Consider the following 23,738-nt stretch of genomic DNA (forward strand, 5'->3'; position numbering starts at 1 on the left):
TGACTACTAGTAAGGTCATCACACAATTTTACTTTTAGTAACAAAACAAACCTGTTGCTTTGCCTGATTTTTCAACAATTTTGATTCTAAGCGTTTAATAGTATCATTTGTTGCAGGAATTTGCTCCATATTAGTGTCACTTTTATTACTGGTATTTGTAGAAGCGATGTCCATGAATGAGCCTAGGAAAGCAGAAACATTTATGACTACAGGTTGGAATAATACAGATGCTTTATTCAATAATATGCAACGTAAATTATTTTCTAAACTAACAAGACATGAATATGAACGAAATAAGACTTTTCAAGTCAATAAAGATATCCAAACAAATCCATTTTAAATGGAATTTTAAGGATAGCACAGAAAGGGAACCAAAATGCTTATTAGTCTTCTAATAGTACAAGGATGACTTTAAGGTTCTTAGCCTGAGCTGGTAAATCAGAGTGGCTATTAATCAAGATGGTGAAGATGATGGGAGAAGTAAGTTTGAAGGGACTATCAGAAGTTTAATTTGGAAAACATAAGTTTGATTTCCTATCAGGTATCAAGCAAGTAGGTGGATATAGGAGTACAAAGGTCAGGTCTGGGATGGAGCAAAATACCAGCAAATAGATGGTATATAAAACCACGATACTGGATGAGATCATGAAGGAGATGAGTGTAGAGAAATAAGCGAAAGGCTCAATGACTGAGCCCTAGGAATACTGACATGTGTAGGTTAGGAAGATAAAAAAATAACCAGCCTAGGAAACCATCAGAAAAAGTGGCCAGAGATGGAAGATGAAATCCAGGCTACTATGGTATCCTGATGATCAACTGAAGAACATGCTATAGAAGGAGAGAGTAATGAACTGTGTCAAATGTTACTGAAAGTCAAAAAAGAAGAGAACTAAAAATCATTCATTTCGATTTAGTTATGTGGAGACAACTGGTGACCTTGACAAGAGCAATTCTGGAGTAGCGGTATAATAAAAGCCTGAATGGACTGGGCACAGGAAAGAATGGGAAGAGGTAACAGAATGTAAGTACAGACTATACATGACTTGGGAATGATTCCAGTAGAAAGACTAACACTGATGAGGCAAGAGACTGAGGGAAGAACAACTGGGAAGAGCAGATGGGATATAGTGCACAAGCAGACACGCCTGCCTTTGGTGAGAGCATGGAGAGCTTAGCCATTTTAACAGAAGAGAATGGAGAGCAGAAGGGCCCAGATAGAGGTAGGTGAGCAGATGTAGTGGGGCAGCTTCTGGAAGCTATCTTTTCTGATTACTCCAATTTTCTCAAAGAAATAACAAACGGGATCAGCTGAAAGTGTGTAATGAAGAGATGTTTGAAGTTTGAGGAGAGAGGCTAAAGTATACAATTAAGTCATCTAAGAGAGAGGAGATAGACTAAAATATGGCACAACTATCCAACGTCATTAAATCACTAAGGCATTTGAAGACCTTAAACATGAGTTGTCTCCAGACACATTCAGCTGCACTGCTATAGACAAGGGGAAACTGAGTGTCAGATTTAACAAATTAAGTTTAGCCAAACAAGCTTAAGATAAGAAATTATAATAACCAGCTGGAATTAAGTGAAGGGAGGATGAAGGAAGGACCTAAGAGAACTGTGGCTCAGTAAACAGAAGAATCAAAGGACTGAAGGTCACAGCGCTTAAACAGAGAGAGGGTTTGGAAGCAGTGGTAGAAACACATGATGGAATTTTAGAGAAGTGCATTTAAGAATTCAGTGCAACTCAAAAGATTTTCGGTAAAAATGGAATTTGGGAACTATTAAACCAGATTAAAATAAATGCAATTATTTAGATCAGTAAAAATATTTGCCAGTAAAAATACAATATTAAGTACAGGATAAATATTGTATATATACACATACAAGCCCTTTGGTTTTAATTAAATTAACAATGAATGCTTAAAATGCCATATAATTTGAGAGGCACAATTTTTCTAAGAGAGTTATTTCTATGGTCTTTTTTGATGATCACGAACTTCAATCCCACTACTACTTGATATTTAGAAAAGTAAGGAACTTTGAACTAAAAATAAGAGTTCTTAAATAAGAGTTTCTATAGACTCTTCTACAAAGACCAAAAAGTAGGGTGTTCATGATGAAGAAATACGTTGTCTTTTATATTTACAATAATTTCTAATACTCTTTGATGTAGCAGTGTCTGTGTAAAAACGATTTTTATTTTTCAAATAAAGAATGACATTCCCAGCAATACAATATCCCATCTTTTTATATATAACTATGCAAGAATTCTAAGACTTGGAAGCAAGTCTTTAGTAACTCTTTAATCTCGGTACCTTCATGAAGAGTGATGCACCAGGAAACTCAAATTGCAGTCAATCATATGAAATGAAGAAATTAAAATGCAAATAGAGACATCATTCATTGCCTCTTGATTATAATTTCATGGGAACAGAGACACACAAAAAATTAGGTTATTACTCTTCCAATCTATCCATTTACCTGTACTGGTGGCAGAATTGCTCTGTCCTTCATCTGAGTACTGACAAGGATACTGTAATGGCTCATCTGCTCCTGGAAAGTACTATGTATGAAAAAGTAAATTACAATTTAAAATTTCTTTAATACAAATTAAATCCTGTAAGAATTAACTTGGAGAGTACACATTAATTATTTCTTTGTTCTGGGATTTGAAAGTAGGAAAGTGCTGCTTTATTTTCTGTAAGGCATACACTGAATTTACAGATACTTAAACTCAGCATGTTCCTTAAGTTTTTGATTTTACAGATGATGATAATGTGCTACTCTTTTGAATTTCCACTATGATCAATGCCATATATCTACTTAAATATCTATTTTACATAGAGCCTAGATAGTTTTGAAGAAAACAGCATACATTTCTGTAAAGGAACACAGGAAATAGTATGACTCCTCACAATGATATAAAACGTACTTATGTTCTCATAGTAGTGATATAAACTTCCGAACTGCTGAAATTATTGTTTGTCTGGCAACTGAGACTGTTATGTCATAGAATAATTGTTAGAACTAATATTTTGAATATCAGAGATAGATTATGGCTGTTTCTCTATAAACTGGAGATGTAATATTGGAAATTTTTGCTGGATAAATATTAGAACTTAGGGGAAAAAAGGAAGGTCTTCTTTTCAAATCAGACAAAGCAAATATAAGTACAATTATAATTTGAACAATTTATGTATCCCAATGTTTTCAAGTATCTGACTATGGCGACTAAGTTGTTTTATTATGACCATATCTTTAGGGCCTGATGTATAGCTGGTATCCACATATGATGGGAAGTTTTAATCAGAGTAGTTCATGCTTGGTTTCAATAGAATAAACAGATCTTTGGCCATTTAGGAAGTATATATTTAAGGAGTTTGAAGGGTTCTTCTAGTGAGCAAATTGTTCTGAAATTCAGGGACTTTTCATAAGTATGTGAACTTTTAAAAGTCAAAGTAGCGCTTGGTAGATTTTGCTAGTGCACCAAAAACCAGAGTCCTAAAATTATTCAAATAATTCTAAAAGTGTTTGTTTATAGACTAAGACATTTTGATGATCATTTAACAGGGTTCTTCTAAATTTAAAAATTCCATAAATCCTAGAAGTTTAACTTTTTAATGGCAAATGAAAAGCTAAAAATATGCAATGAAAAACCAGAAGGTAAAAATCATTTAAATAAAGGTGTTTGGGAATGCAACCATTCTATTGCCCTGCAGATAAATGATTGTTTGAAGAAGATCTGCACTCAAGAAAATTTAAAATTTAGTTTGGCAAGTATTAGAGTCAGAATATACCTAAGTCCTGTAAAGACATTTAATTCAGCTTCTCTCACATTACAGATGAGGCAACAGGCCCCCCAAACAAACACATTTGTCCACTAAGTTACACAGGAGGAAAAACCAAGTCCAGAAACCTAGTCTAGCTATCTTTCCAGTATAAAGAACTAGACTTTTTTTCTTTTCCAAAATAACATTTCTTCTTTAAGAGTGATAAGTACCCATTCTAACTTGGACAATACAGAAAAGTATAAAGCAGAAAAAAGCAATAATGTCTCTTTACTTCAAAATCCCATTCAAACTCAGTATATATCAAATTCCCCTAAATCCAAAGCCCCTCAAGAGAAGGATTATACCCGCATCAAGTGAGTCATTATTTTCACAATCTCCTCCATTGAAGGGCGCTGAGAAGGATCTTTAGACCAACAACGAGTCATCAGGCTCTCAATGGGCTTAGGTAAATTTTTGATCAGTGGTGGTCGAGTACCTATAATTGAAAATTAGAGGGGGGGGGAAAGAATGTATTTACCCAAAGAATGGTGTAAGCTTTTTATATGTATTTCCAATACAGTAGTTATTTTATAGTTCTTGTAATTTAAGATTTATTTTGGAATAATAAAAGTACATTTTTTTGGTCTATTAGGTTAACATATTTTCATAAAGGGGAAGCTATACTTTTTGCAAAGTTAAATTAAAATTTTTATATGCATTATGGTTAAGAGTGAGACTGAGAAATAATATTTCATTTGTTCTAATATTGTTCTTTTAACAAATAATAATGGCTTAGTGTTTTATTGAGAAAATAAAATGGTGGCTTGAGGTAATCTTCCTTGAACTGTATTTTCAGATTTACTGTAAAAATTTCAAATGTGTTTGAAAAATCTTCCATAGCAGAAAAGTCACATCACTGTGGTATCATACTCACTGACCTCCAAATGACTCTTTTGTTGGTGGCAGACATTTTTTGGCTGCTGTGAATCTGTCATTTCACAAGCTGAAAACTATCAACTTTTATGTAATTACCAAGACTGTAATATTATTAGTGAGGTCCCTATCTTAAAGAAAGCCTCAAATATAATGAAATTTTTGTAATTTCACCAACTAACAAGTTAGTCTTTATTCCTTACTTCACTGTCAATTATTTACTGACAACTGACAGAGAGAACATGAAACACTGTCTTGTCAGTGCTCTAGTACTCTCTACAATGACATTAAAGGTAGTAAAATGAAAGGTAGTACAGGAAACTGGTAAAAACACTTAAGATTACTCAGATGATGGCACTGTTTGACAAGTCTATTAATGACCTAATTAGGCAGGTATTTGTATGATTTGTGGAATAGTGTATTAAAATGCCAATAAAACTAAAATACCATAATCAGAATGATTACAGCCAAATGATAAATTAGAGAGTGATGTAAAAATTAGGAAGGTTAAACAAGGTTTCCCTTCATGAAGAGTTTATTTTTCCAAATAAAATGTGAAGTAACTAGATTATGAAGAACATGTATTTTAACATCATAAGTGGTTAGAAACATAACTACAGGTCTAAAAGGAGCGGGAGGGATGCAAAGAAAGAGTTCATATATCAATATAATTTAAAAATATGGGCACCGAGAGTCACAAAGATCTGGATATGAATCCCAGCAATACCATTTACTAATCTAGTGACCTTGGGCAACTTCCTTTTCCTGTTTAGGTCTCAGTTTCCTAACCTATAAAACTGTAAAATGAGGAATAGTACTCCCTTCATACGGATGGATGAGGAGATAAAGAGTATGTGAGGAACTCTGTTTTGTCTTTACGAATAGCTTAAGTAACAACTCTTATTATTATTCTTTGCTTCCTCAAGAGAAAAGGTTATACCTCCCTCAACTACCTTGATCATGAGAAGAGATTTTACTTATTTATTTAATTTTTAAATTTTATTTTCTCCACAGAGTCCAACCCAATGCTTTTCTATCCCCTGGAGAAAGCCATCCTAGGTAGCTGGCTCTGGCTGTACTGATGGCCTTTCCCAAATCAGCAGAATCAGCAGACCTCCTCAGCCTTGTTCTAAGGATAGGACCAGTCTCGGCACTGCCCTGACTGATTTGGGGGGTGTGGGGAGGAGTGCAGAAGACTGATGGCAGCAAAGTATTCTGGCAACAAAGAACTGGACATTTTAATGTTAGGGATAAATGATTTTCTTTGAGGTAGACACAATTTTCCAGATAGAAAATATGCAAAATAATTAAAGAAAAATTTCTTTTTACGAACCATTATGAACAGCCCACATGATACGGAAAGCTGGGCCACCAATCTCATCAAAGGGTTTCCGACGTGTTATTACTTCCCAAAGGATAATACCCCAGCTGAAGACGTCACATTTTTCACTGTAATTGCTACCTAGAAAAAAAGGTGGTATAATTTCAAGACTTTTTTCCACATGACTTACAGAAACAACTGTTTTCATAAATTTTAAGAGTGAGCACTGTGTACAGGAGGATGCTGCATGTAGAGCTGAGAAATTACTCTTTGTGAAATACCTTAAGTCTCTGCAACAAATATATTTATTTAATGAATTGAGTGTTAATGCACTAAAAAAATCACCTTAGAAAGTTGGTCATTTTCTACCTTTTCATTCAGAGGCATAGGACCTTTCTTCTATTATTTAGACTTATACTTTCCCTGGGACACAGTATGAGACATTTGTACATTACTTTCTGTAATTTTTTAATCTTAAATTTTCTTCTCCCATTCATTCTTTTTTTTTTTTTTTTTGTTTTTTAAATTTTTTTTTCAATGTTTTTATTTATTTTTGGGACAGAGAGAGACAGAGCATGAACGGGGGAGGGGCAGAGAGAGAGGGAGACACAGAATCGGAAACAGGCTCCAGGCTCCGAGCCATCAGCGCAGAGCCTGACGCGGGGCTCGAACTCACGGACCGTGAGATCGTGACCTGGCTGAAGTCGGACGCTTAACCGACTGCGCCACCCAGGCGCCCCTCCCATTCATTCTTTTGATGGATAGAACTACCCTACTAGCAAAGCAGAAGAAATTTCTAATTTAGTGATAAGATTTTCTTTTCAATATCTGGCAAGATAAAATTTAATTTGCAAACTTAAAAGTTGTAAGCAGTGAAAATTATGCATAACAAATTTATAGTAAGCAGATTACGCTGCCAAATTTGTAGGATCACTAAATTGGTGGGTGAATCAGCACAATAAACAGCCAAAACCCACAAAAAACCCACTGTAACAACGAACAATTATTATAGTGATAGCTACACATGTACTTAGCACGTGCATTACACATGCAACTAAGCTGCACACTGTAAGCATTAAAATGAGATTACAGTCGGACTTGGGCTACAGGTGCTGACATCTTTCAGAAATGAAGAAGTCTAGCTTAACAGTATGAGCTTTGTTACTCTAAATATTAAAAGTAACTTTTATTTCTGGGCTTTTTTGAATAAACAAATCTTTTTGCTTTCCATACTATAGTAATACTATGTTACTTTAACACACAAAAAAGTATTTTAAATAGTTTTAAAACAATGTATTCTGTATATGAACTTAAAAACAGGAGGCATTATTTAATTTTGTATAATTTAACATTTGCTGGTCCATTCACTTTTTGATTGAATTTTAAGGCAAAATAGGTCCACTCAAGTGACCATGTGCACAGCAAATTTCTCTTTCCCTCAAGTGGCTATAAACAAAGAAACAAAAATCTTTACATTCATCAAAAATAAAAGACATAAGACATAAGCAGAACCTGACTGATTACTAAACATATCTAAATTTTATGGACAGTCTTACTTCCTAATATACAAATCACACATCTTCAGTTCAACTTTACTCATTTAACAGATAGCTTGATGTTTTCATACAGAAACCTATCATGAATTTATAGACCATTCTTTTAGAACTTGCGTGAAATATGGAGATGTAAAAGAAAGCGAACAGGGGTGCCTGGGTGACTCAGTCAGTTAAGCGTCTGACTCTTGATTTTGACTCAGGTCATGATCTCACGTTTCTTGAGATTGGGCCCTGCGTCCAGCTCAGTGCTGACAGCACTGGAGCTTGCTTGGGATACTCTCTCTCCTTCTCTGTCCCTCCCACCACTTGTTCTTTCTCTCAAATAAACTTAAAAAAAGAAACTAAACATAAGATTTTTCTTTACTTGTCTTTCTTAGTTATCATATTTCTGCCAAATTACTTGTATTCCAAAGGCATGCTCATTTCAACTTTAGATGTCAATTTTTAATTGCTAGAAAACCAATACAAAAGTACAGTTGAGTCTTACTATTCCTCGTATTTATGTTCTATAAAGTTTCTGCAAAGACTGAAATTAGTGAATGCTGAATCATTTGCTCATAGGGGCAATCAGAGTTGGGTTCCTGTGAGGCTCTTAATGTCAACTGGTCAAACATGGAAGTCTAGAAAACCTCCAAAAGCATGGAGGTTAAAGAACACCCTGCTAAAGAATGAATGGGTCAACCAGGCAATTAGAGAATAAATTAAAAAAAATATGGAAACAAAAATGAAAATACAACAATCCAAATGCTTTGGGATGCAGCGAAGGCAGTCCTGAGAGGAAAATACATTGCAATCCAGGCCTATCTCAAGAAACAAGAAAAATCCCAAATACAAAATCTAACAGCACACCTAAAGGAAATAGAAGCAGAGGAGCAAAGACACCCCAAACCCAGCAGAAGAAGAGAAATAATAAAGATCAGAGCAGAAATAAACAATATAGAATCTAAAAAACTGCAGAGCAGATCATTGAAACCAAGAGTTGGTTTTTTGAAAAAAATAAACAAAATTGATAAACCTCTAGCCAGGCTTCTCAAAAAGAAAAGGGAGATGACCCAAATAGATAAAATCATGAACGAAAATGGAATTATTACAACCAACCTCTCAGAAATACAAGCAATTATCAGGGAATACTATGAACAATTATATGCCAACAAACTGGACAACCTGGAAAAAATGGACAAATTCCTAAACACCCACACGCTTCCAAAACTCAAACAGGAGGAAACAGAAAGCCTGAACAGACCCATAACCAGCGAAGAAATTGAATCAGTTATCAAAAATCTCCCAACAAATCAGAGTCCAGGACCAGATGGCTTCCCTGGAGAATTCTACCAGACATTTAAAGCAGAGATAATACCTATCCTTCTCAAGCTATTCCAAAAAATAGAAAGGGAAGGAAAACTTCCAGACTCATTCTAGGAAGCCAGTATTACTTTGAATCCTAAACCAGACAGAGACCCAGTAAAAAAAGAGAACTCCAGGCCAATATCCCTGATGAATATGGATGCAAAAATTCTCAATAAGATACTAGCAAATCAAATTCAACAGCTTATAAAAAGAATTATTCACCATGATCAAGTGGGATTCATTCCTGGGATGCAGGGCTGGTTCAACATTCGCAAGTCAATCAACGTGATACATCACATTAATAAAAGAAAAGATAAGAACCATATGATCCTCTCAACTGATGCAGAAAAAGCATTTGACAAAATTGAGCATCCTTTCTTAATAAAAAACCTCGAGAAAGTCAGGATACAAGGAACATATTTAAACATCATAAAAGCCATTTATGAAAAGCCCACAGCTAATATCATCCTCAATGGGGAAAAACTGAGAGCTTTCTCCCTGAGATCAGGAACACGACAGGGATGCCCACTCTGACCGCCGTTGTTTAACATAGTTTTGGAAGTGCTAGCATTGGCAATCAGACAACAAAAGGAAATCAAAGGCATCAAAATTGGCAATGATGAAGTCAAGCTTTCACTTTTTGCAGATGACATGATATATACATGGAAAATCCAACAGACTCCACCAAAGTCTGCTAGAAATGATACATGAATTCAGCAAAGTTGCAGGATACAAAATCAATGTACAGAAATCAGTTGCATTCTTACACATTAACAATGAAGCAACAGAAAGACAAATAAAGAAACTGATCCCATTCACAATTGCACCAAGAAGCATAAAATACCTAGGAATAAATCTAACCAAAGATGTAAAAGATCTGTATGCTGAAAACTATAGAAAGCTTATGAAGGAAATTGAAGAAGACATAGAGAAATGGAAAAACATTCCGTGCTCATGGGTTGGAAGAATATTGTTAAAATGTCAATACTACCCAAAGCTATCTACACATTCAATGCAATCCCAATCAAAATTGCACCAGCATTCTTCTCGAAACTAGAACAAGCAATCCTAAAATTCATATGGAACCACAAAAGGCCCCGAATAGCCAAAGTAATTTTGAAGAAGAAGACCAAAGCAGGAGGCATCACAATCCCAGACTTTAGCCTCTACTACAAAGCTGTCATCATCAAGACAGCATGGTATTGGCACAAAAACAGACACATAGACCAATGGAATAGAATAGAAACCCCAGAACTAGACCCACAAAAGTATGGCCAACTCATCTTTGACAAAGCAGGAAAGAATATCCAATGGAAAAAAGACAGTCTCTTTAACAAATGGTGCTGGGAGAACTGGACAGCAACATGCAAAAGAATGAAACTAGACCACTTTCTTATACCATTCACAAAAATAAATTCAAAATGGATAAAGGACCTGAATGTGAGACAGGAAACCATCAAAACACTAGAGGAGAAAGCAGGAAAAGACCTCTCTGACCTCAGTCGCAGCAATTTATTACTTGACACATCCCCAAAGGCAAGGGAATTAAAAGCAAAAATGAACTATTGGGACCTCATGAAGATAAAAAGCTTCTGCACAGCAAAGGAAACAACCAACAGAATGGAAAAAAATATTTGCAAATGACATATCGGACAAAGGGCTAGTATCCAAAATCTATAAAGAGCTCACCAAGCTCCACACCCGAAAAACAAATAATCCAGTGAAGAAATGGGCAGAAAACATGAATAGACACTTCTCTAAAGAAGACATCCAGATGGCCAACAGGCACATGAAAAGATGCTCAACGTCGCTCCTCATCAGGGAAATACAAATCAAAACCACACTCAGATATCACCTCTCGCCAGTCAGAGTGGCCAAAATGAACAAACCAGGAGACTATAGATGCTGGAGAGGACATGGAGAAACAGGAATCCTCTTGCACTGTTGGCGGGAATGCAAACTGGTGCAGCTGCTCTGGAAAACAGTGTGGAGGTTCCTCAAAAAATTAAAAATAGACCTACCCTATGACCCAGCAGTAGCACTGCTAGGAATTTACCCAAGGGATACAGGAGTGCTGATGCATAGGGGCACTTGTATGCCAATGTTTATAGCAGCACTGTCAACAATAGCCAAATTATGGAACGAACCTAAATGTCCATCAACTGATGAATGGATAAAGAAATTGTGGTTTATATACACAATGGAGTACTACATGGCAATGAGAAAGAATGAAATATGGCCCTTTGTAGCAACATGGATGGAACTGGAGAGTGTTATGCTAAGTGAAATAACTCAGAGAGAGAAAGACAGATACCATATGCTTTCACTCTTACGTGGATCCTGAGGAACTTAACAGAAACCCATGGGGGAGGGGAAGGAAAAAAAAAAAAAGAGGTTAGAGTGGGAGAGAGCCAAAGCATAAGAGACTCTTAAAAACTGAGAACTGGGGCGCCTGGGTGGCGCAGTCGGTTAAGCGTCCGACTTCAGCCAGGTCACGATCTCGCGGTCCATGAGTTCGAGCCCCGCGTCGGGCTCTGGGCTGATGGCTCAGAGCCTGGAGCCTGTTTCCGATTCTGTGTCTCCCTCTCTCTGCCCCTTCCCCGTTCATGCTCTGTCTCTCTCTGTCCCAAAAATAAATAAACGTTGAAAAAAAAAAAGAAAAAAAAAATTAAAAAACAAACAAACAAACTGAGAACTGAGGGTTGATGGGGGTGGGAGGGAGGGGAGGGTAGGTGATGGGCATTGAAGAGGGCATCTTTTGGGATGAGCACTGGGTGTTATATGGAAACTAATCTGACAGTAAATTTCATAGATTAAAAAAAACAAAAAACAAAAAAAACCCATAACCTTGTTTTATGTGTGTTTCTGTTTAAAACACCTCATTTAATATATATTGTGGATTCTTACTATTGAACTCATGGAACTGCACTATAAATCATACCTGAATAAAGATTAGCTAGCATGCATTTTTCTCTCTGTAAGACATACCAGTCTTGTTATACTTAGCAACACTAGAACACTTCAATGCTGCTCTTGGAGGCCATCTTAAACAGTAAAATCACCAACAAAAAGCACATAAAGAACGAAAAAAATGTGGTACTATGTAGATCATAAAGACAACACAGCATGAGAGCTGAAATACGAAGGTGGTGTGCTGTCTCGTTCCTTAGCCGGGAACGTGTGTTGGATGACTCACAATTTTTCCCTCCTCCATACATGACCACAAATGACCATGAAAGTACCATGAATACTGATTTTAGGGTTACAAATAGGTGATTTTTACAGTTGCAATAGGTAGAATATGAAAATGAGGATTGAACATATACTTGAATTTGCATAGAATGTTGCTAGACAATATAAATCTTACTATGATCTAGGACTGTATTTGTTTACTACCTTCTTAGAGTTTAGTACAGCTAACCCATGAATACTGGATTTATACACACATTTTTTTTGTTGACAAATACAGTTTAACACCATAAATGTGTTTTCCTTATTATCTTAATAACATTTTCTTTTCTCAGCTTACTTTATTGTAAAAGTACAGTATGTAATACATATATAAAATATGTGTTAATCAAATGTTTATGTTATTACTAAGGCTTCTGGTCAATAGTAGACTTTCAGTAGTTAAGTTTGGGGGAGTCAAAAGTTACACGTTGATTTTCAACTGCATGGGGCAGTGGTGCCATTAACCTCTGCATTGTTCAAGGGTTAACTGTATACTTTATGATATGTACTATGCAGGAGTAAAACCATGGAAACAGGGTAAAGCCATAAACACATGCTGGATGTATATGGAGTAAGAAGGAAGATTATCAATCACAATATGCTTTTGTCATTTTACCTTCAAAAACTTCAGGTGCCATCCAAGCAGCACTGCCCTTGTTATTGGTCATGTGTGTCTGAATGTCACAGGCTGTACCAAAGTCACAGATTTTTAAAACTGTCCCCCCTGCAACCAGCAACAAGCTGTTTACAAAAAAACAAAAACAAAGGTTATTAGACCAATACTTGATTCCTACAAAAAAAGAAGAGACATTTGTGGAAACAGAAAGTGTTAAGCAAAATGTCACTATTCAACTTCTGTCAAATGCTTCCTGGTCACTCTAACAGCTTAACAGTTCAGAGGAATATTAGCAAAGATTAACTGACCTTAACCTAGTTCTCTTAGGGAGACTGCTAGACCCACATTTTGATATCTCCATCTCTATCTCCATGATCTTTCCTGACTATATGTCTCTCTGGGCCAAAATTAAACATGGGGTTTTAAAAAGTTCTAGGTCAACGTTATGGTGTCCTGAAATGAAAGTGGATAGATTTCAATACCTTCATAAATCACTTGCACCCTAAACTTAATCTACCCCTTGCCATGTTTTTCAAGCTGCAGGCAGAAACCTAGTCTTAAAATATAGATCATAAAATCTAGCCCAAAGATCTGGAAACCTAGGTCACAAAATTGATTCAGTAGACTATGACAGCATTTTAAAAAATAGAATAGAAAATACCAAAGTGTGTCACAAACAGATTAAATACTGTTTCATGTATGTTGTTTCAGTTTTATACACATTAATATGTACACAATAGACTATGAAGTATGTCTTACCATGGATCATGGTCCAAACGTTTACAGACTTGTTATTAATCTTATGGCAAACAGATATGAATCTTTAGTTTAGCCTAATGTATCCAGACTGGTTAACTGTTCACTGACCCTATTTCCTTTCCCTCCTGGGCAAAAAGATTAGATTTTTTAGATTTCTGAGCAGTTAGATGGGGCTGTTCGTCCATTCCAGCCAATGGATTGTAGGTAGAAGTTATGTACTTCACTTTCAAGCCTGGCCATAAAAATCTCCCACAGACAAATTTACTCCTTCTTCTTTCCTCGTATGCCACTGCATGCAGAGGATTTTGAATTACAAGACAGAAGAAGCCTGGGATTCTGAGCCACCAATGTGAAAAACTCACTAATCAGAAACACTCATTTTGGACTTCATACGAGTGAAGGAAAAAAAAATATTTTGTAAAGCCATGAGATTTCAGAGCTTATCTATTATAACAGTGCCACTCTAACCAATATGAGAAAATGGTACAGAAGTGGGTGGTGGTGTAACAAAAATCTAATATACTGTATTTGATATTAGCTTAGTAGTAGGCACATGAAAGCTAAAATTGGAGGCTGGAAAAATCCATGTAATGACATGGCAAAACATTTGGTAAAATCTGTCTCCTATGATAATTTGTGGTCCTAAAGGACTACAAAAGCTGACTGCTTCTAGATTCCAAACAGAAGGAAGTAAGACTGACAAAGGTCCACGAAGACTCAGTACTGCAGCAAAAAACACATTAAAAGAGAGTACTTCCCACCAAAACTTAACGGCTTCAGGGTGCCACTATTCAGTTGAGAAAATGCGATGTGGCCAGAAATCAAATAAACCAGGTTCAAGATTTTGCCTAACAAAAAATTCTGGTAATAGTTATAGGCACATGAAACTGACTGGAACCAGAGATCACAAACCTACTTTTTGAAGAAATTAATATTGCCAAAGGAGCAAGTTTCTAATTAAAAGTTTGATTGTTTTGAGTCTTAACAACAATCCTCAGGACCCCAGATCTACATACATAAGCAGGATGTAGGTTATATAAACTGTAGGGCTTCTGAGGACAGTCTATGCCAAAACCCACGTCTGACGTGGTATGAAAATGCACAAGGAGTCTAGGTAAGGGTGAAAGTTGGAGTCATGAGCAATGGATAAGGGAGTTCCTTTCCAAGGGTAAAATCAAGGTCAGATCAAGACCACGCTCACAAATCCAGGGCAGAGGGACCAGACAATGCAGGACTTCATTCCTACACACCAGTAACTGCTATATGCCTCCATGCTTCTCTTTTCCCAGTGGAAATTTTACTGACTGTCCTGTCTTTCTGCCATTATGTATTGTGTGAGTTGGGAGAAAGAGGTGAAGAGGTGACAGATAAACTTGTCCTTTTAATTGCTTTCCAAATGAATTAAACGGGCCACACCCAGACCAGTTGGAGAGTATGTCATCCTGAGACCCTGGATGGTGAACTAGATGGTGACTGGAAGAGGCTTTGGGATGTTTAACTGGCAAAGAACAGTAAGTGGTTCTAACCTGTGGTTAGAGCAATAAATAAATACTTTGGGGGACCGGGACTGGCCGACTGCTCATAAAAGCCACCCCCAACTTCCTCTGGGGCACACAACACTTTTCTGAACTTCTAGATGTAGCTAAGACTGAGTTGTGGCCACTGATATGTGGGTAGAGGGAGGGTTACTTCTAGGTGTGGCCCAAAAAATCTCTCACATGATCTCCATTCTCTTTATCTGCTGGCTGAATGCCTACGTTCCCAAAGTCCTGGAGGTAGCAGAAATACAAGATGGAGGGAGCCTAACTGGGTCCTTGAATGACTACATGGAAGACCATCTGCCAAAGAAGAACACCTGTTTTGGATTTTACATGCACAAAAAATACATTTCTACTATGATAAGCCCAGTATGAGCTACAGCAGCTGGTGTTAAAATAGCTAATATTCTCAGCTATTAAGATTCCAAAGACCCTGATACTCAGAGTCTTAAGCTTCTTATATCCCAATGTAACTTGTTAGTCCTATAAGAACTGAAATATATAAAGCATTCTGGAAGTGTAAAAAGACAATTTTTATTAGTTTGTTATTAAAGAGTTAATTAAACATTTAAAAATAAATGTGTGAGACACTCTCTAATATCCTTACCTAAAAGACTTATAGTCATGTTGGTTAATCTGTAAACAAGTAGAAATAATTCTTTATTTTGAATCCCCTTCTTACACGCAAAAAGGTATTTTTGTTTTATATGGCCAACATTTATCTTAATGTATGTTTACTCATTTTGTTTCACCATTCCTTCTTGAACCTTATACTTGTCTACGTAATCATTTTCTTTCTTTCCCAAATACCTTCAATTAAGGTCCATGTATTGTAAATTCTCTCAGGTTTTCTATCAAAATGTCTTTAACTTGCACCTTTCTCCTTAAAAATAATTTAGGGCAGGTACACAATTCTGCGTAGGTAACTATTTTTTCTCAGCTCTGTGAAGTTATGATTCTAGTTTTCTAGCTTTCATTAATGGTACTGGAAACTATACTTCAGTCTACCTGACAATCCTTTGTAGGTAATCTCTTTTCTGATTAGCTGATTTAAAAATCTCCCCTTTGTTTTTGTTGTTCTGTAGCCTCCTTAAGGTGTGTCACAGAGTAGACTCCTTTTCATTTATCCTATTTACAATTCATAACTTTGTCCAGAAAATTCTTGGCCAATACCTTTTAAATTATAATCTCTTCCCATCCTATTTTCCTCACTGGAGTTCTATGTTGTTAGTCTTTTCCTTTTTCCTATGTTCCTTAACCTATCATTTTTCTCATCTATTTGTGTTGCATTCTGGGTGACTGCAGATATCTTACAGCTTACTGATTTTCTTGTCACCTATTCCAGATCTATTGAAATTTTTTAATTATTCCTAAATGTTGTGTTTAGTTCTTTTGGTCATTTTGAATAGTTTTTACTCCTTGAACATTTTAATTCCTTTTTTTTTTTTAATTTTTTTTTTCAACGTTTATTTATTTTTGGGACAGAGAGAGACAGAGCATGAACAGGGGAGGGGCAGAGAGAGAGGAAGACACAGAATCGGAAACAGGCTCCAGGCTCTGAGCCATCAGCCCAGAGCCTGACGCGGGGCTCGAACTCACGGACCGCGAGATCGTGACCTGGCTGAAGTCGGACGCTTAACCGACTGCGCCACCCAGGCGCCCCTTAATTCCTTTTTTTAAATTAGCATACTTATTTTATATTCCATATTGATAATTTCAAATATTTGGAGTCTTAATATTTGAGGGCTTAATTCTGTTCTATGTTATTTCTACTGACATTCACTCATGGTAACCTAAATGCTTACGGGTGCAGTAATTTTTTTTTTTTTTTTGAGAGAGAGGGAGAGAGAGAGAGAGGGCATAGCACGCGTGAGCATAAGCAGAGGAGGAGCAGAGGTAGAGGAAGAAAAAGAATCTTAAGCAGGTTCCAAGTTCAGCATGGAGCCCGACACAAGGTTTAATCCCACAACCTGGGGATCATGGCCTGAGCCGAAATCAAGAATCGGACGCTCAACCAAGTCCAGCAGGCGCCCCACAGGTGTCGTAATCTTTATTGTGGCTTTATGATTTGATCAATTTTAATCTGCAATAATTAACAGTCTGGACTGAAAGAATAAGACTTTAAAATGGAGTTTCACTTACTATTAGATGCCCTCCCTGGTACACTACCAATCCCCAAAACAGTTTTAACCTGTCTTGCTGGGATTTTTCTTGATTGTGCAAGTAGGGCAAATTCAAACTCACGACAGCAGGAAGGGAGACAGCTCTGTTAAGAAATAAGAAATAAAAGCTCTGCCTAGTTAGAAAACTGATTTTTTTCCTAGCCTACTTTTAAGTTGTTCTCTCCAAAGACACTGACTTTATAGAGAGGTCTCAGGTCTGCTACTTTACCTGGTGCAGAACAAAGGACCTGTCTCCAGTTACATAAGAGCCATTAAAACTGGGGACTCTACATTTTTTATACTGAAAGAAGCTCACAGTAGAGTCCCTGGCTTCCAGGCTTGGTTTAATTCTTTCAGGATTCAGTTCTCTCCATCTTTTGCCCTGATGATTTCCCTCATCTTCTTGTGAGATCACCTATGCATGTAAAAAGATGTTTGTTGCTGGGGCTCCTGGGTGGCTCAGCTGGTTGAGCATCTGACTTTGGCTCAGGTCATGATCTCATGGTTGGTGGGTTCAAGCCCCGCATAGGGCTCTGTGCAGACAGCTCGGAGCCTGGAGACTGCTTCGGATTCTGTGTCTCCCTCTCTCTCTCTGCTCTTCCCCCACTCATGCTCTGTTGCTCTCTTTCTCAAAAATAAATAAACATAAAAAATAAAAAAAAAAAGAGGTCTGTTGTAATATGTAGTATCTCTGGGTGTTTGTTGTAGGATGATTTTTCAGTTGATCTGGTTTGCCACATTGCTGGAGGGTCAAAATTCTTACCATGTGAGCATAAGAATCAAAGCCACATTTGTATACAATTTCTATCAGCACACATAGGTTGTCAGGATTTAAATGCATAGCTTTAAAGGTTTCACTTTATGTGTTTTTCAAACTAGGGTATGAAACCTTGCAAGTATGTCAGTGTATGCCAAGGTAAGTGGTAGGGAGCCCACAGAGCCCCAGGTCAAAGCTAGCACTTCTCCCTGGACTATCACTTTTACACAGCTGTGAGTATTTCTAACATCCCAAGATTGACTTGAAAACAAACTACACAAGATATGAAGTTGAATGCAAAATTTGCACGCAATATTCCTTAAGAAGGCTTATTGGGCTCTGTCCCTAGTAGAACACTGAAGTTATATCATTACTTTGTTCTAGGCAGTGGGAAAGTTTGAGAAGCACCAATTTTGGGCATTGAAAACTATACAGAATCTCAAAATGTCAAGTGATTCAGTAGCATTGTATTTTCTAAAAACAGCTCTATAAATCAAGTCTTCCAAGTCTAAGATTGCTTACATGAACAGAAATAGTTTCAAATACTTGCTTAGAAAGTAATAAGAAATTCTGTTTATTAAAAATAAAGAGGTAAATATCTGAATATACTGACATGAAAAGATGTCCATGTAAGTGAAAAAAAGCAACATTATATATTACATAACCCATACACATGCTTAAAAAACGAAATAAGACCGAGGTTACCTTTGAGGAGCAGAAACAGGAAGCAGGAAAATATTGCTTTATATTTTTCTGTGCTTTTTGAATTTGTTTTCAATCATGAATATATTTATTTGAAAATAACAACATACACTTTAATTAAAGAAAAAAAGGTAAAATAAACCAATATAGAAGGAAAAATGATCTTTATTTTAAATGTCCTTATTATTAAAAAAAATTTTTTTTAAACGTTTATTCATTTTTAAGAAACAGAGACAGAGTGTGAGTGGGGGAGGGGCAGAAAGAGAGGGAGAAACAAACCAAAGCAGGCTCCAGGCTCTGAGCTGTCAGGACAAAGCCTGAGGGAGGGCTTGAACCCACAAACCATGAGATCATGAACTGAGCTGAAGTCAGATGCTTAAGCAACTGAGGTACCCAAGCACTCCTTAAATGTCCTTACTTTTAACGTCCTTCTAAAAAATTTTTTTTATGTTTAGAACGTGTGTACAGGAGGAACATAACTCTATTACAGTTAAAATGACCTAATGAAAGATTTCCAGAAAAATTTTCTGAACTTAAGATTCTGCCTTTCCTAAGTGCTTTATTAACCAAGTACAATCACCAAGTAGCATGCTCTTACTTGGGTTTTCCTCTTCATAACAAACAGAAAATAAAGATAATCTGTACCATCACATTGTAGTAATATTTGAAAGCAGAAATGGAATTCATTCAAATTATAAATTTTATAAATTCTTTGTATATAATTTTATACTAAAATTCTAACTGGAGAGTTTCTTTTCAGTCCAGCATGACTAGGATAAACCAGATAAACTACTATATACATCTCCATTAGGTCACAAATACTATGCTAACTGAAGTGGAAAGAATGTTAAATGCAATTTATCTTTATATGTCCTTCAACAAAAAGTTTCCTGTTTTACTGTTCTTGTTCCAGCTCTACTCTTTACCCAAGATAAGAACTCTAACTGGTTTCCTTGTTTCATATTGGTATATCAAGGTAGTTTATTCTGAATGACTTTTATATTATTATTATTACAATTAGTACTCCTTTACTCATAAGATTTTGATAGGTCATCAGCCATGAGCATGACATTCAAGGTTCACGGAAATATGAACCTAAGTGATCTTTGCAGGCTTATATTCATTCACACAGCTGGGACCAAAACACATTTTTATTTCTGAAGTATTACACAAATGAACCTGCAAAAGAAGAATAAAATAGGGGTACAAACACAAGTCGATATTCTATAAAACACCTAACCAAATCATCAGTTGCCTTTTTTTTTTTAAGTTCAATTATTTTGGGGGGGGGGCAGGCAGAGAGAGAGAGAGAGAGAGAGAGAGAGAGAGAGAGAGAAAATATCTCAAGCAGGTTCCACACTGTCCGTGCAGTTTGATGTGGGCCTTGAACTCAACGAACCATGAGATCATGACCTGAGCTGAAATCGAGTTGGAAGCTTAACCGACTGAGTCACCCATTCTGTGGAACTCCTCTCGACCAACGAATTCAGTTTTCCAGTGATAATAATAGAGCATGTGGACTTGTATATATAATTATTTATGTAAGCATAGCCATTCCAAAGAATTTTCTTCTCCCCACTACATTCTGAAAAATCAATTCTAACTCTAAAGCCCAATTTGTGCATTAAGTGCCCCAAAGACAATCTGCAATACTATAGGATGAGTACAATCAGAAGGATGACCAAGAGGAATGAATGACTTAGGGCAGACTTCTTGTAAGTATACTGATGGTATTTAAGACAAAAGGAAGAGTTCCTATACACAAATGATTTTAGTAGGACATATCCAGTCTAAGTAGGTTGGCTAAATAAACCTAACATTTATGGATTTATGGGGTATAGGTAGATGGAGAATGAAGGCAGTCACTTAAGTTGTATAATTATGGAATAGAAAAGATATTGGAAAACTGAAAGGACTTCCTTTCGTATTTTCATGTACATTGTTTTGTTATTCCAAAGCCAAAACATGCCCTAATAGAAGAAAAGGGATATTTTTGGAAGTTCCATCTGATGGTTTCTGGCTTCTCCAGAAAAAAGATGCTTTGTACCTGATGCTTGCCTGGATCCTTTGAATCAATAGTCAATTTGTTGTTGGATAAGAGCTATGATTCTCATGAGTTTGTTTTGATAAATCAGCTGTATGTTAATTAAGAGAGGAAAAACAGGACTCGATCTTCATAAACAGGAAAAAAAAAAGACAAAGTGATTTCTTCTTCACTAGGCAAAACAGGTTGCTAACCTCTGGAGTCAAGTTAAAAAAATTAAGGTGTCATGAATCTGGGTCTTAAACATTATTTGACCAGGGACCCGGGGAAAGAGAAATCAGTTTAAGCCTGGGAGTAGAAATAAGGTACACTAGTGAGAACAAGTGATTCCAAGAGCTGAAACCTATGTAGAATGTATCAGATTAGACATGAGAGTGACAAGTTGTACCCAGAAGGGGCACTTTAATGCTTTAAACCTGCATCAAGAGAACGGAATACTTGAAACTGATTTCCTAGGGGAAACCTCTTATATGAGGCTGATGTGGTGGCTGGGGGGGTAGAGAATGAGAGAATGGCATGTGGAGACTCTGTCACAAGTGGATAAAGAAGAAAATAATCAGAGAGAAAAGGGAACAATACCTGTATGTTTTCTTTAACTGAATACCTATATAAACAAACAAAAAAAAAAAACCCAAAGTTTCACCCTTTAAAATACTTATTCAGGGAACTGTGATCCTAGGATCCTCAATATGGAGAAATCCAGAAGATTTTCAATTTCTCCCCAGATGCCAGAAACGTCCTTTTGCCTTCCTCTAAAAGGGCAAATAATAACCACTCTGTAAATTTTTGTAAAATGTCTACTATGTGTGGACATTGTGCTAGCTGTTAGGGATATAGTAGGGAACAAGACAAACTTGTCTCTGATCTCACGGAACTGTCTAGGGGCAATGATATATACAGCAGGCACAAAATAAATTTATAGCCTTACCAATTCTAGAAGTTTGCAAATCCATAGCAAGAATTATTAAAAATAAAAATTCAACTAAAATTAAAATCCTACTAAAGAGAACATTTTAAAATGCAAGCTTAAATAACTAAATAATGAAGGTGAGTTAAAAATAAACACTCTCAAACAAGCCAAAGGGAAGAGAAAAGAGAAAATCATGTGCAACAATTAGCTTGAATTAGAAAGTGGTGGTGGTGGTGGGGGGGAGTGGTGTGGTGGAGGAATGGAGAGAGAGAGAGAGAAGGAGAGCAAGACACTGCACTATTAGAACTTACTTTGGTGGTTTCAGGTCCCTGTGAATTAGAGCTTTGGGTTGCATGCTGTGAAGATAAGCCACTCCTTGGGAACACTGTAAACACCAACTCATTGCGTGGGCAGCAGTGTAATATGGCAATGGTTCAGCTCCATGCAGCACTGCAAAAGAAAGGCACAAACTAAAAAGAACTTTATTGCATATAACAAAAGACACAGGGTGAATGCAAGCACTGTCGGAACACATGACCAGGTCTATTTCTACATATGTTCCCATCAGTCCTGCTTTTAATTATTTTCTAAATATAAAGATAGAAATATCTAGTAATTTCAAATGGACACATACCATATAAGTACCTAAAATCTAATAGTACTTCTAGTAAAGGTTATATATATGGTCTATCTGGCAAAATCAATATATATTACCACTTTTCCACTGATAGATACTGTCTTTCACAAAATAATGTAAATTATAAACAATATGATAGCATACTATTGTAACAGAGATATAGAGAAGTAGTACAGAAGGAAACAAAACAATGTAAATCAAGATGTTTACAATTATGCTTTCTACAATAGCTAAAAACTAGAAATAGTTCAATCAAATAAAACAATGGGAGTATGAGAGCTACCCATTAACGATGATGAACACAGTAAATATAAATAAAAATTTAAATAAAATACTAACTTAAAAAATAGAATGCAACAATTTATTTTATATAAATGCAACAATATATTTACTACACGGTGTTTTGCAAGAGTGAAAAAGTTAGCTCTGTTCTATAAAAATAACTAAATGACACAGTGTCCTTCATTGTTAAAACGTTCTGTGAAGGGAGTTTTCACAATTTTATTTTTCTAAAGAGAGCAAATTATGCAGAATGAAATGGAAGTTTGGTTAAAGAGTTCTCAAATGAGGAGGCTCAAAACTAAGAGAGGGCAAAAAACAAAAACACTAAAAGTATGAAGATATTTTAAAATCTGTTTAAAAAGCAAATTTTAGGGGCGCCTGGGTGGCGCAGTCGGTTAAGCGTCCGACTTCAGCCAGGTCACGATCTCGCGGTCTGTGAGTTCGAGCCCCGCGTCGGGCTCTGGGCTGACGGCTCAGAGCCTGGAGCCTGTTTCTGATTCTGTGTCTCCCTCTCTCTCTGCCCCTTCCCCGTTCATGCTCTGTCTCTCTCTGTCCCAAAAATAAATAAACGTTGAAAAAAAAAAAATTAAAAAAAAAAAAATAAAAAGCAAATTTTACCTTACTTAAATGCTTTTAGTATTATGAAAAGTACCACTTAGACTTCTAAATTTCATATACCAATGCTGCAGCATTTCATCTTTTCATTTCTAATCTTTAGCAGATTTTTTTTTTTAATTACCTCCTTTTGGGATTCTGAGGGTAAACTGTGAAGAACATTAAGCAACTAACAGTGTATATTAAGATCTCTTCAATTTTATTCTACTAGATAAAGACAAGTCTAATGACACTCACCATTATATAAAGAGCCCCCTTCAGCATATTCCATCACAAGACACACCTAAAAGAAACACATGTCAGAATAATTAACTACAGTGTTGTGGCATCTTAGGTGATTTGGGCAAGATAGTTCAGTTCAATCTTTAATTTTATAAATGCATTAAAAATTCTTTTGGTCTCTAGTATGTGAATGGTATTAACAGAAAGAAAAGGGGACCCAAGACTCTGTCTTCTATACAAGGGGCCCACTGTATAAGAGTGGAAATGAATGTGAACACATAATCACAAGATCTTTGAGAACTTTCTCCAGTGCTGAGTAGATGCTGTCACAGGATG

At 36.3% G+C, this 23,738-nt stretch overlaps 1 protein-coding gene across 5 annotated transcripts in view; it reads right to left on the reverse strand.

Annotated features, from left to right (window-relative positions):
* Positions 1-23,738, reverse strand: part of MAP3K7 (mitogen-activated protein kinase kinase kinase 7) — an 89,495-nt gene that overhangs the window by 45,632 nt on the left and 20,125 nt on the right. For all 5 annotated transcript variants that reach the window (XR_005789894.1, XR_005789892.1, XR_005789893.1 and 2 more), the window contains exons 4-10: positions 23,418-23,463; positions 21,958-22,096; positions 12,775-12,899; positions 6,037-6,165; positions 4,136-4,266; positions 2,482-2,563; positions 52-182 (exon numbers count right to left, since the gene is read on the reverse strand). Coding sequence is in view for 2 of the 5 variants with exons in the window: in XM_040474180.1 (XP_040330114.1) it covers positions 52-182; positions 2,482-2,563; positions 4,136-4,266; positions 6,037-6,165; positions 12,775-12,899; positions 21,958-22,096; positions 23,418-23,463 (783 nt within the window). In the remaining 3 variants the exon portion in view is untranslated. The remainder of the gene's footprint in view (positions 1-51; positions 183-2,481; positions 2,564-4,135; positions 4,267-6,036; positions 6,166-12,774; positions 12,900-21,957; positions 22,097-23,417; positions 23,464-23,738) is intronic.

Source organism: Herpailurus yagouaroundi, unplaced genomic scaffold (genome assembly GCF_014898765.1).
Source record: "Herpailurus yagouaroundi ecotype Mexico unplaced genomic scaffold, PumYag 139, whole genome shotgun sequence".
NCBI lineage: Eukaryota > Metazoa > Chordata > Mammalia > Carnivora > Felidae > Herpailurus > Herpailurus yagouaroundi.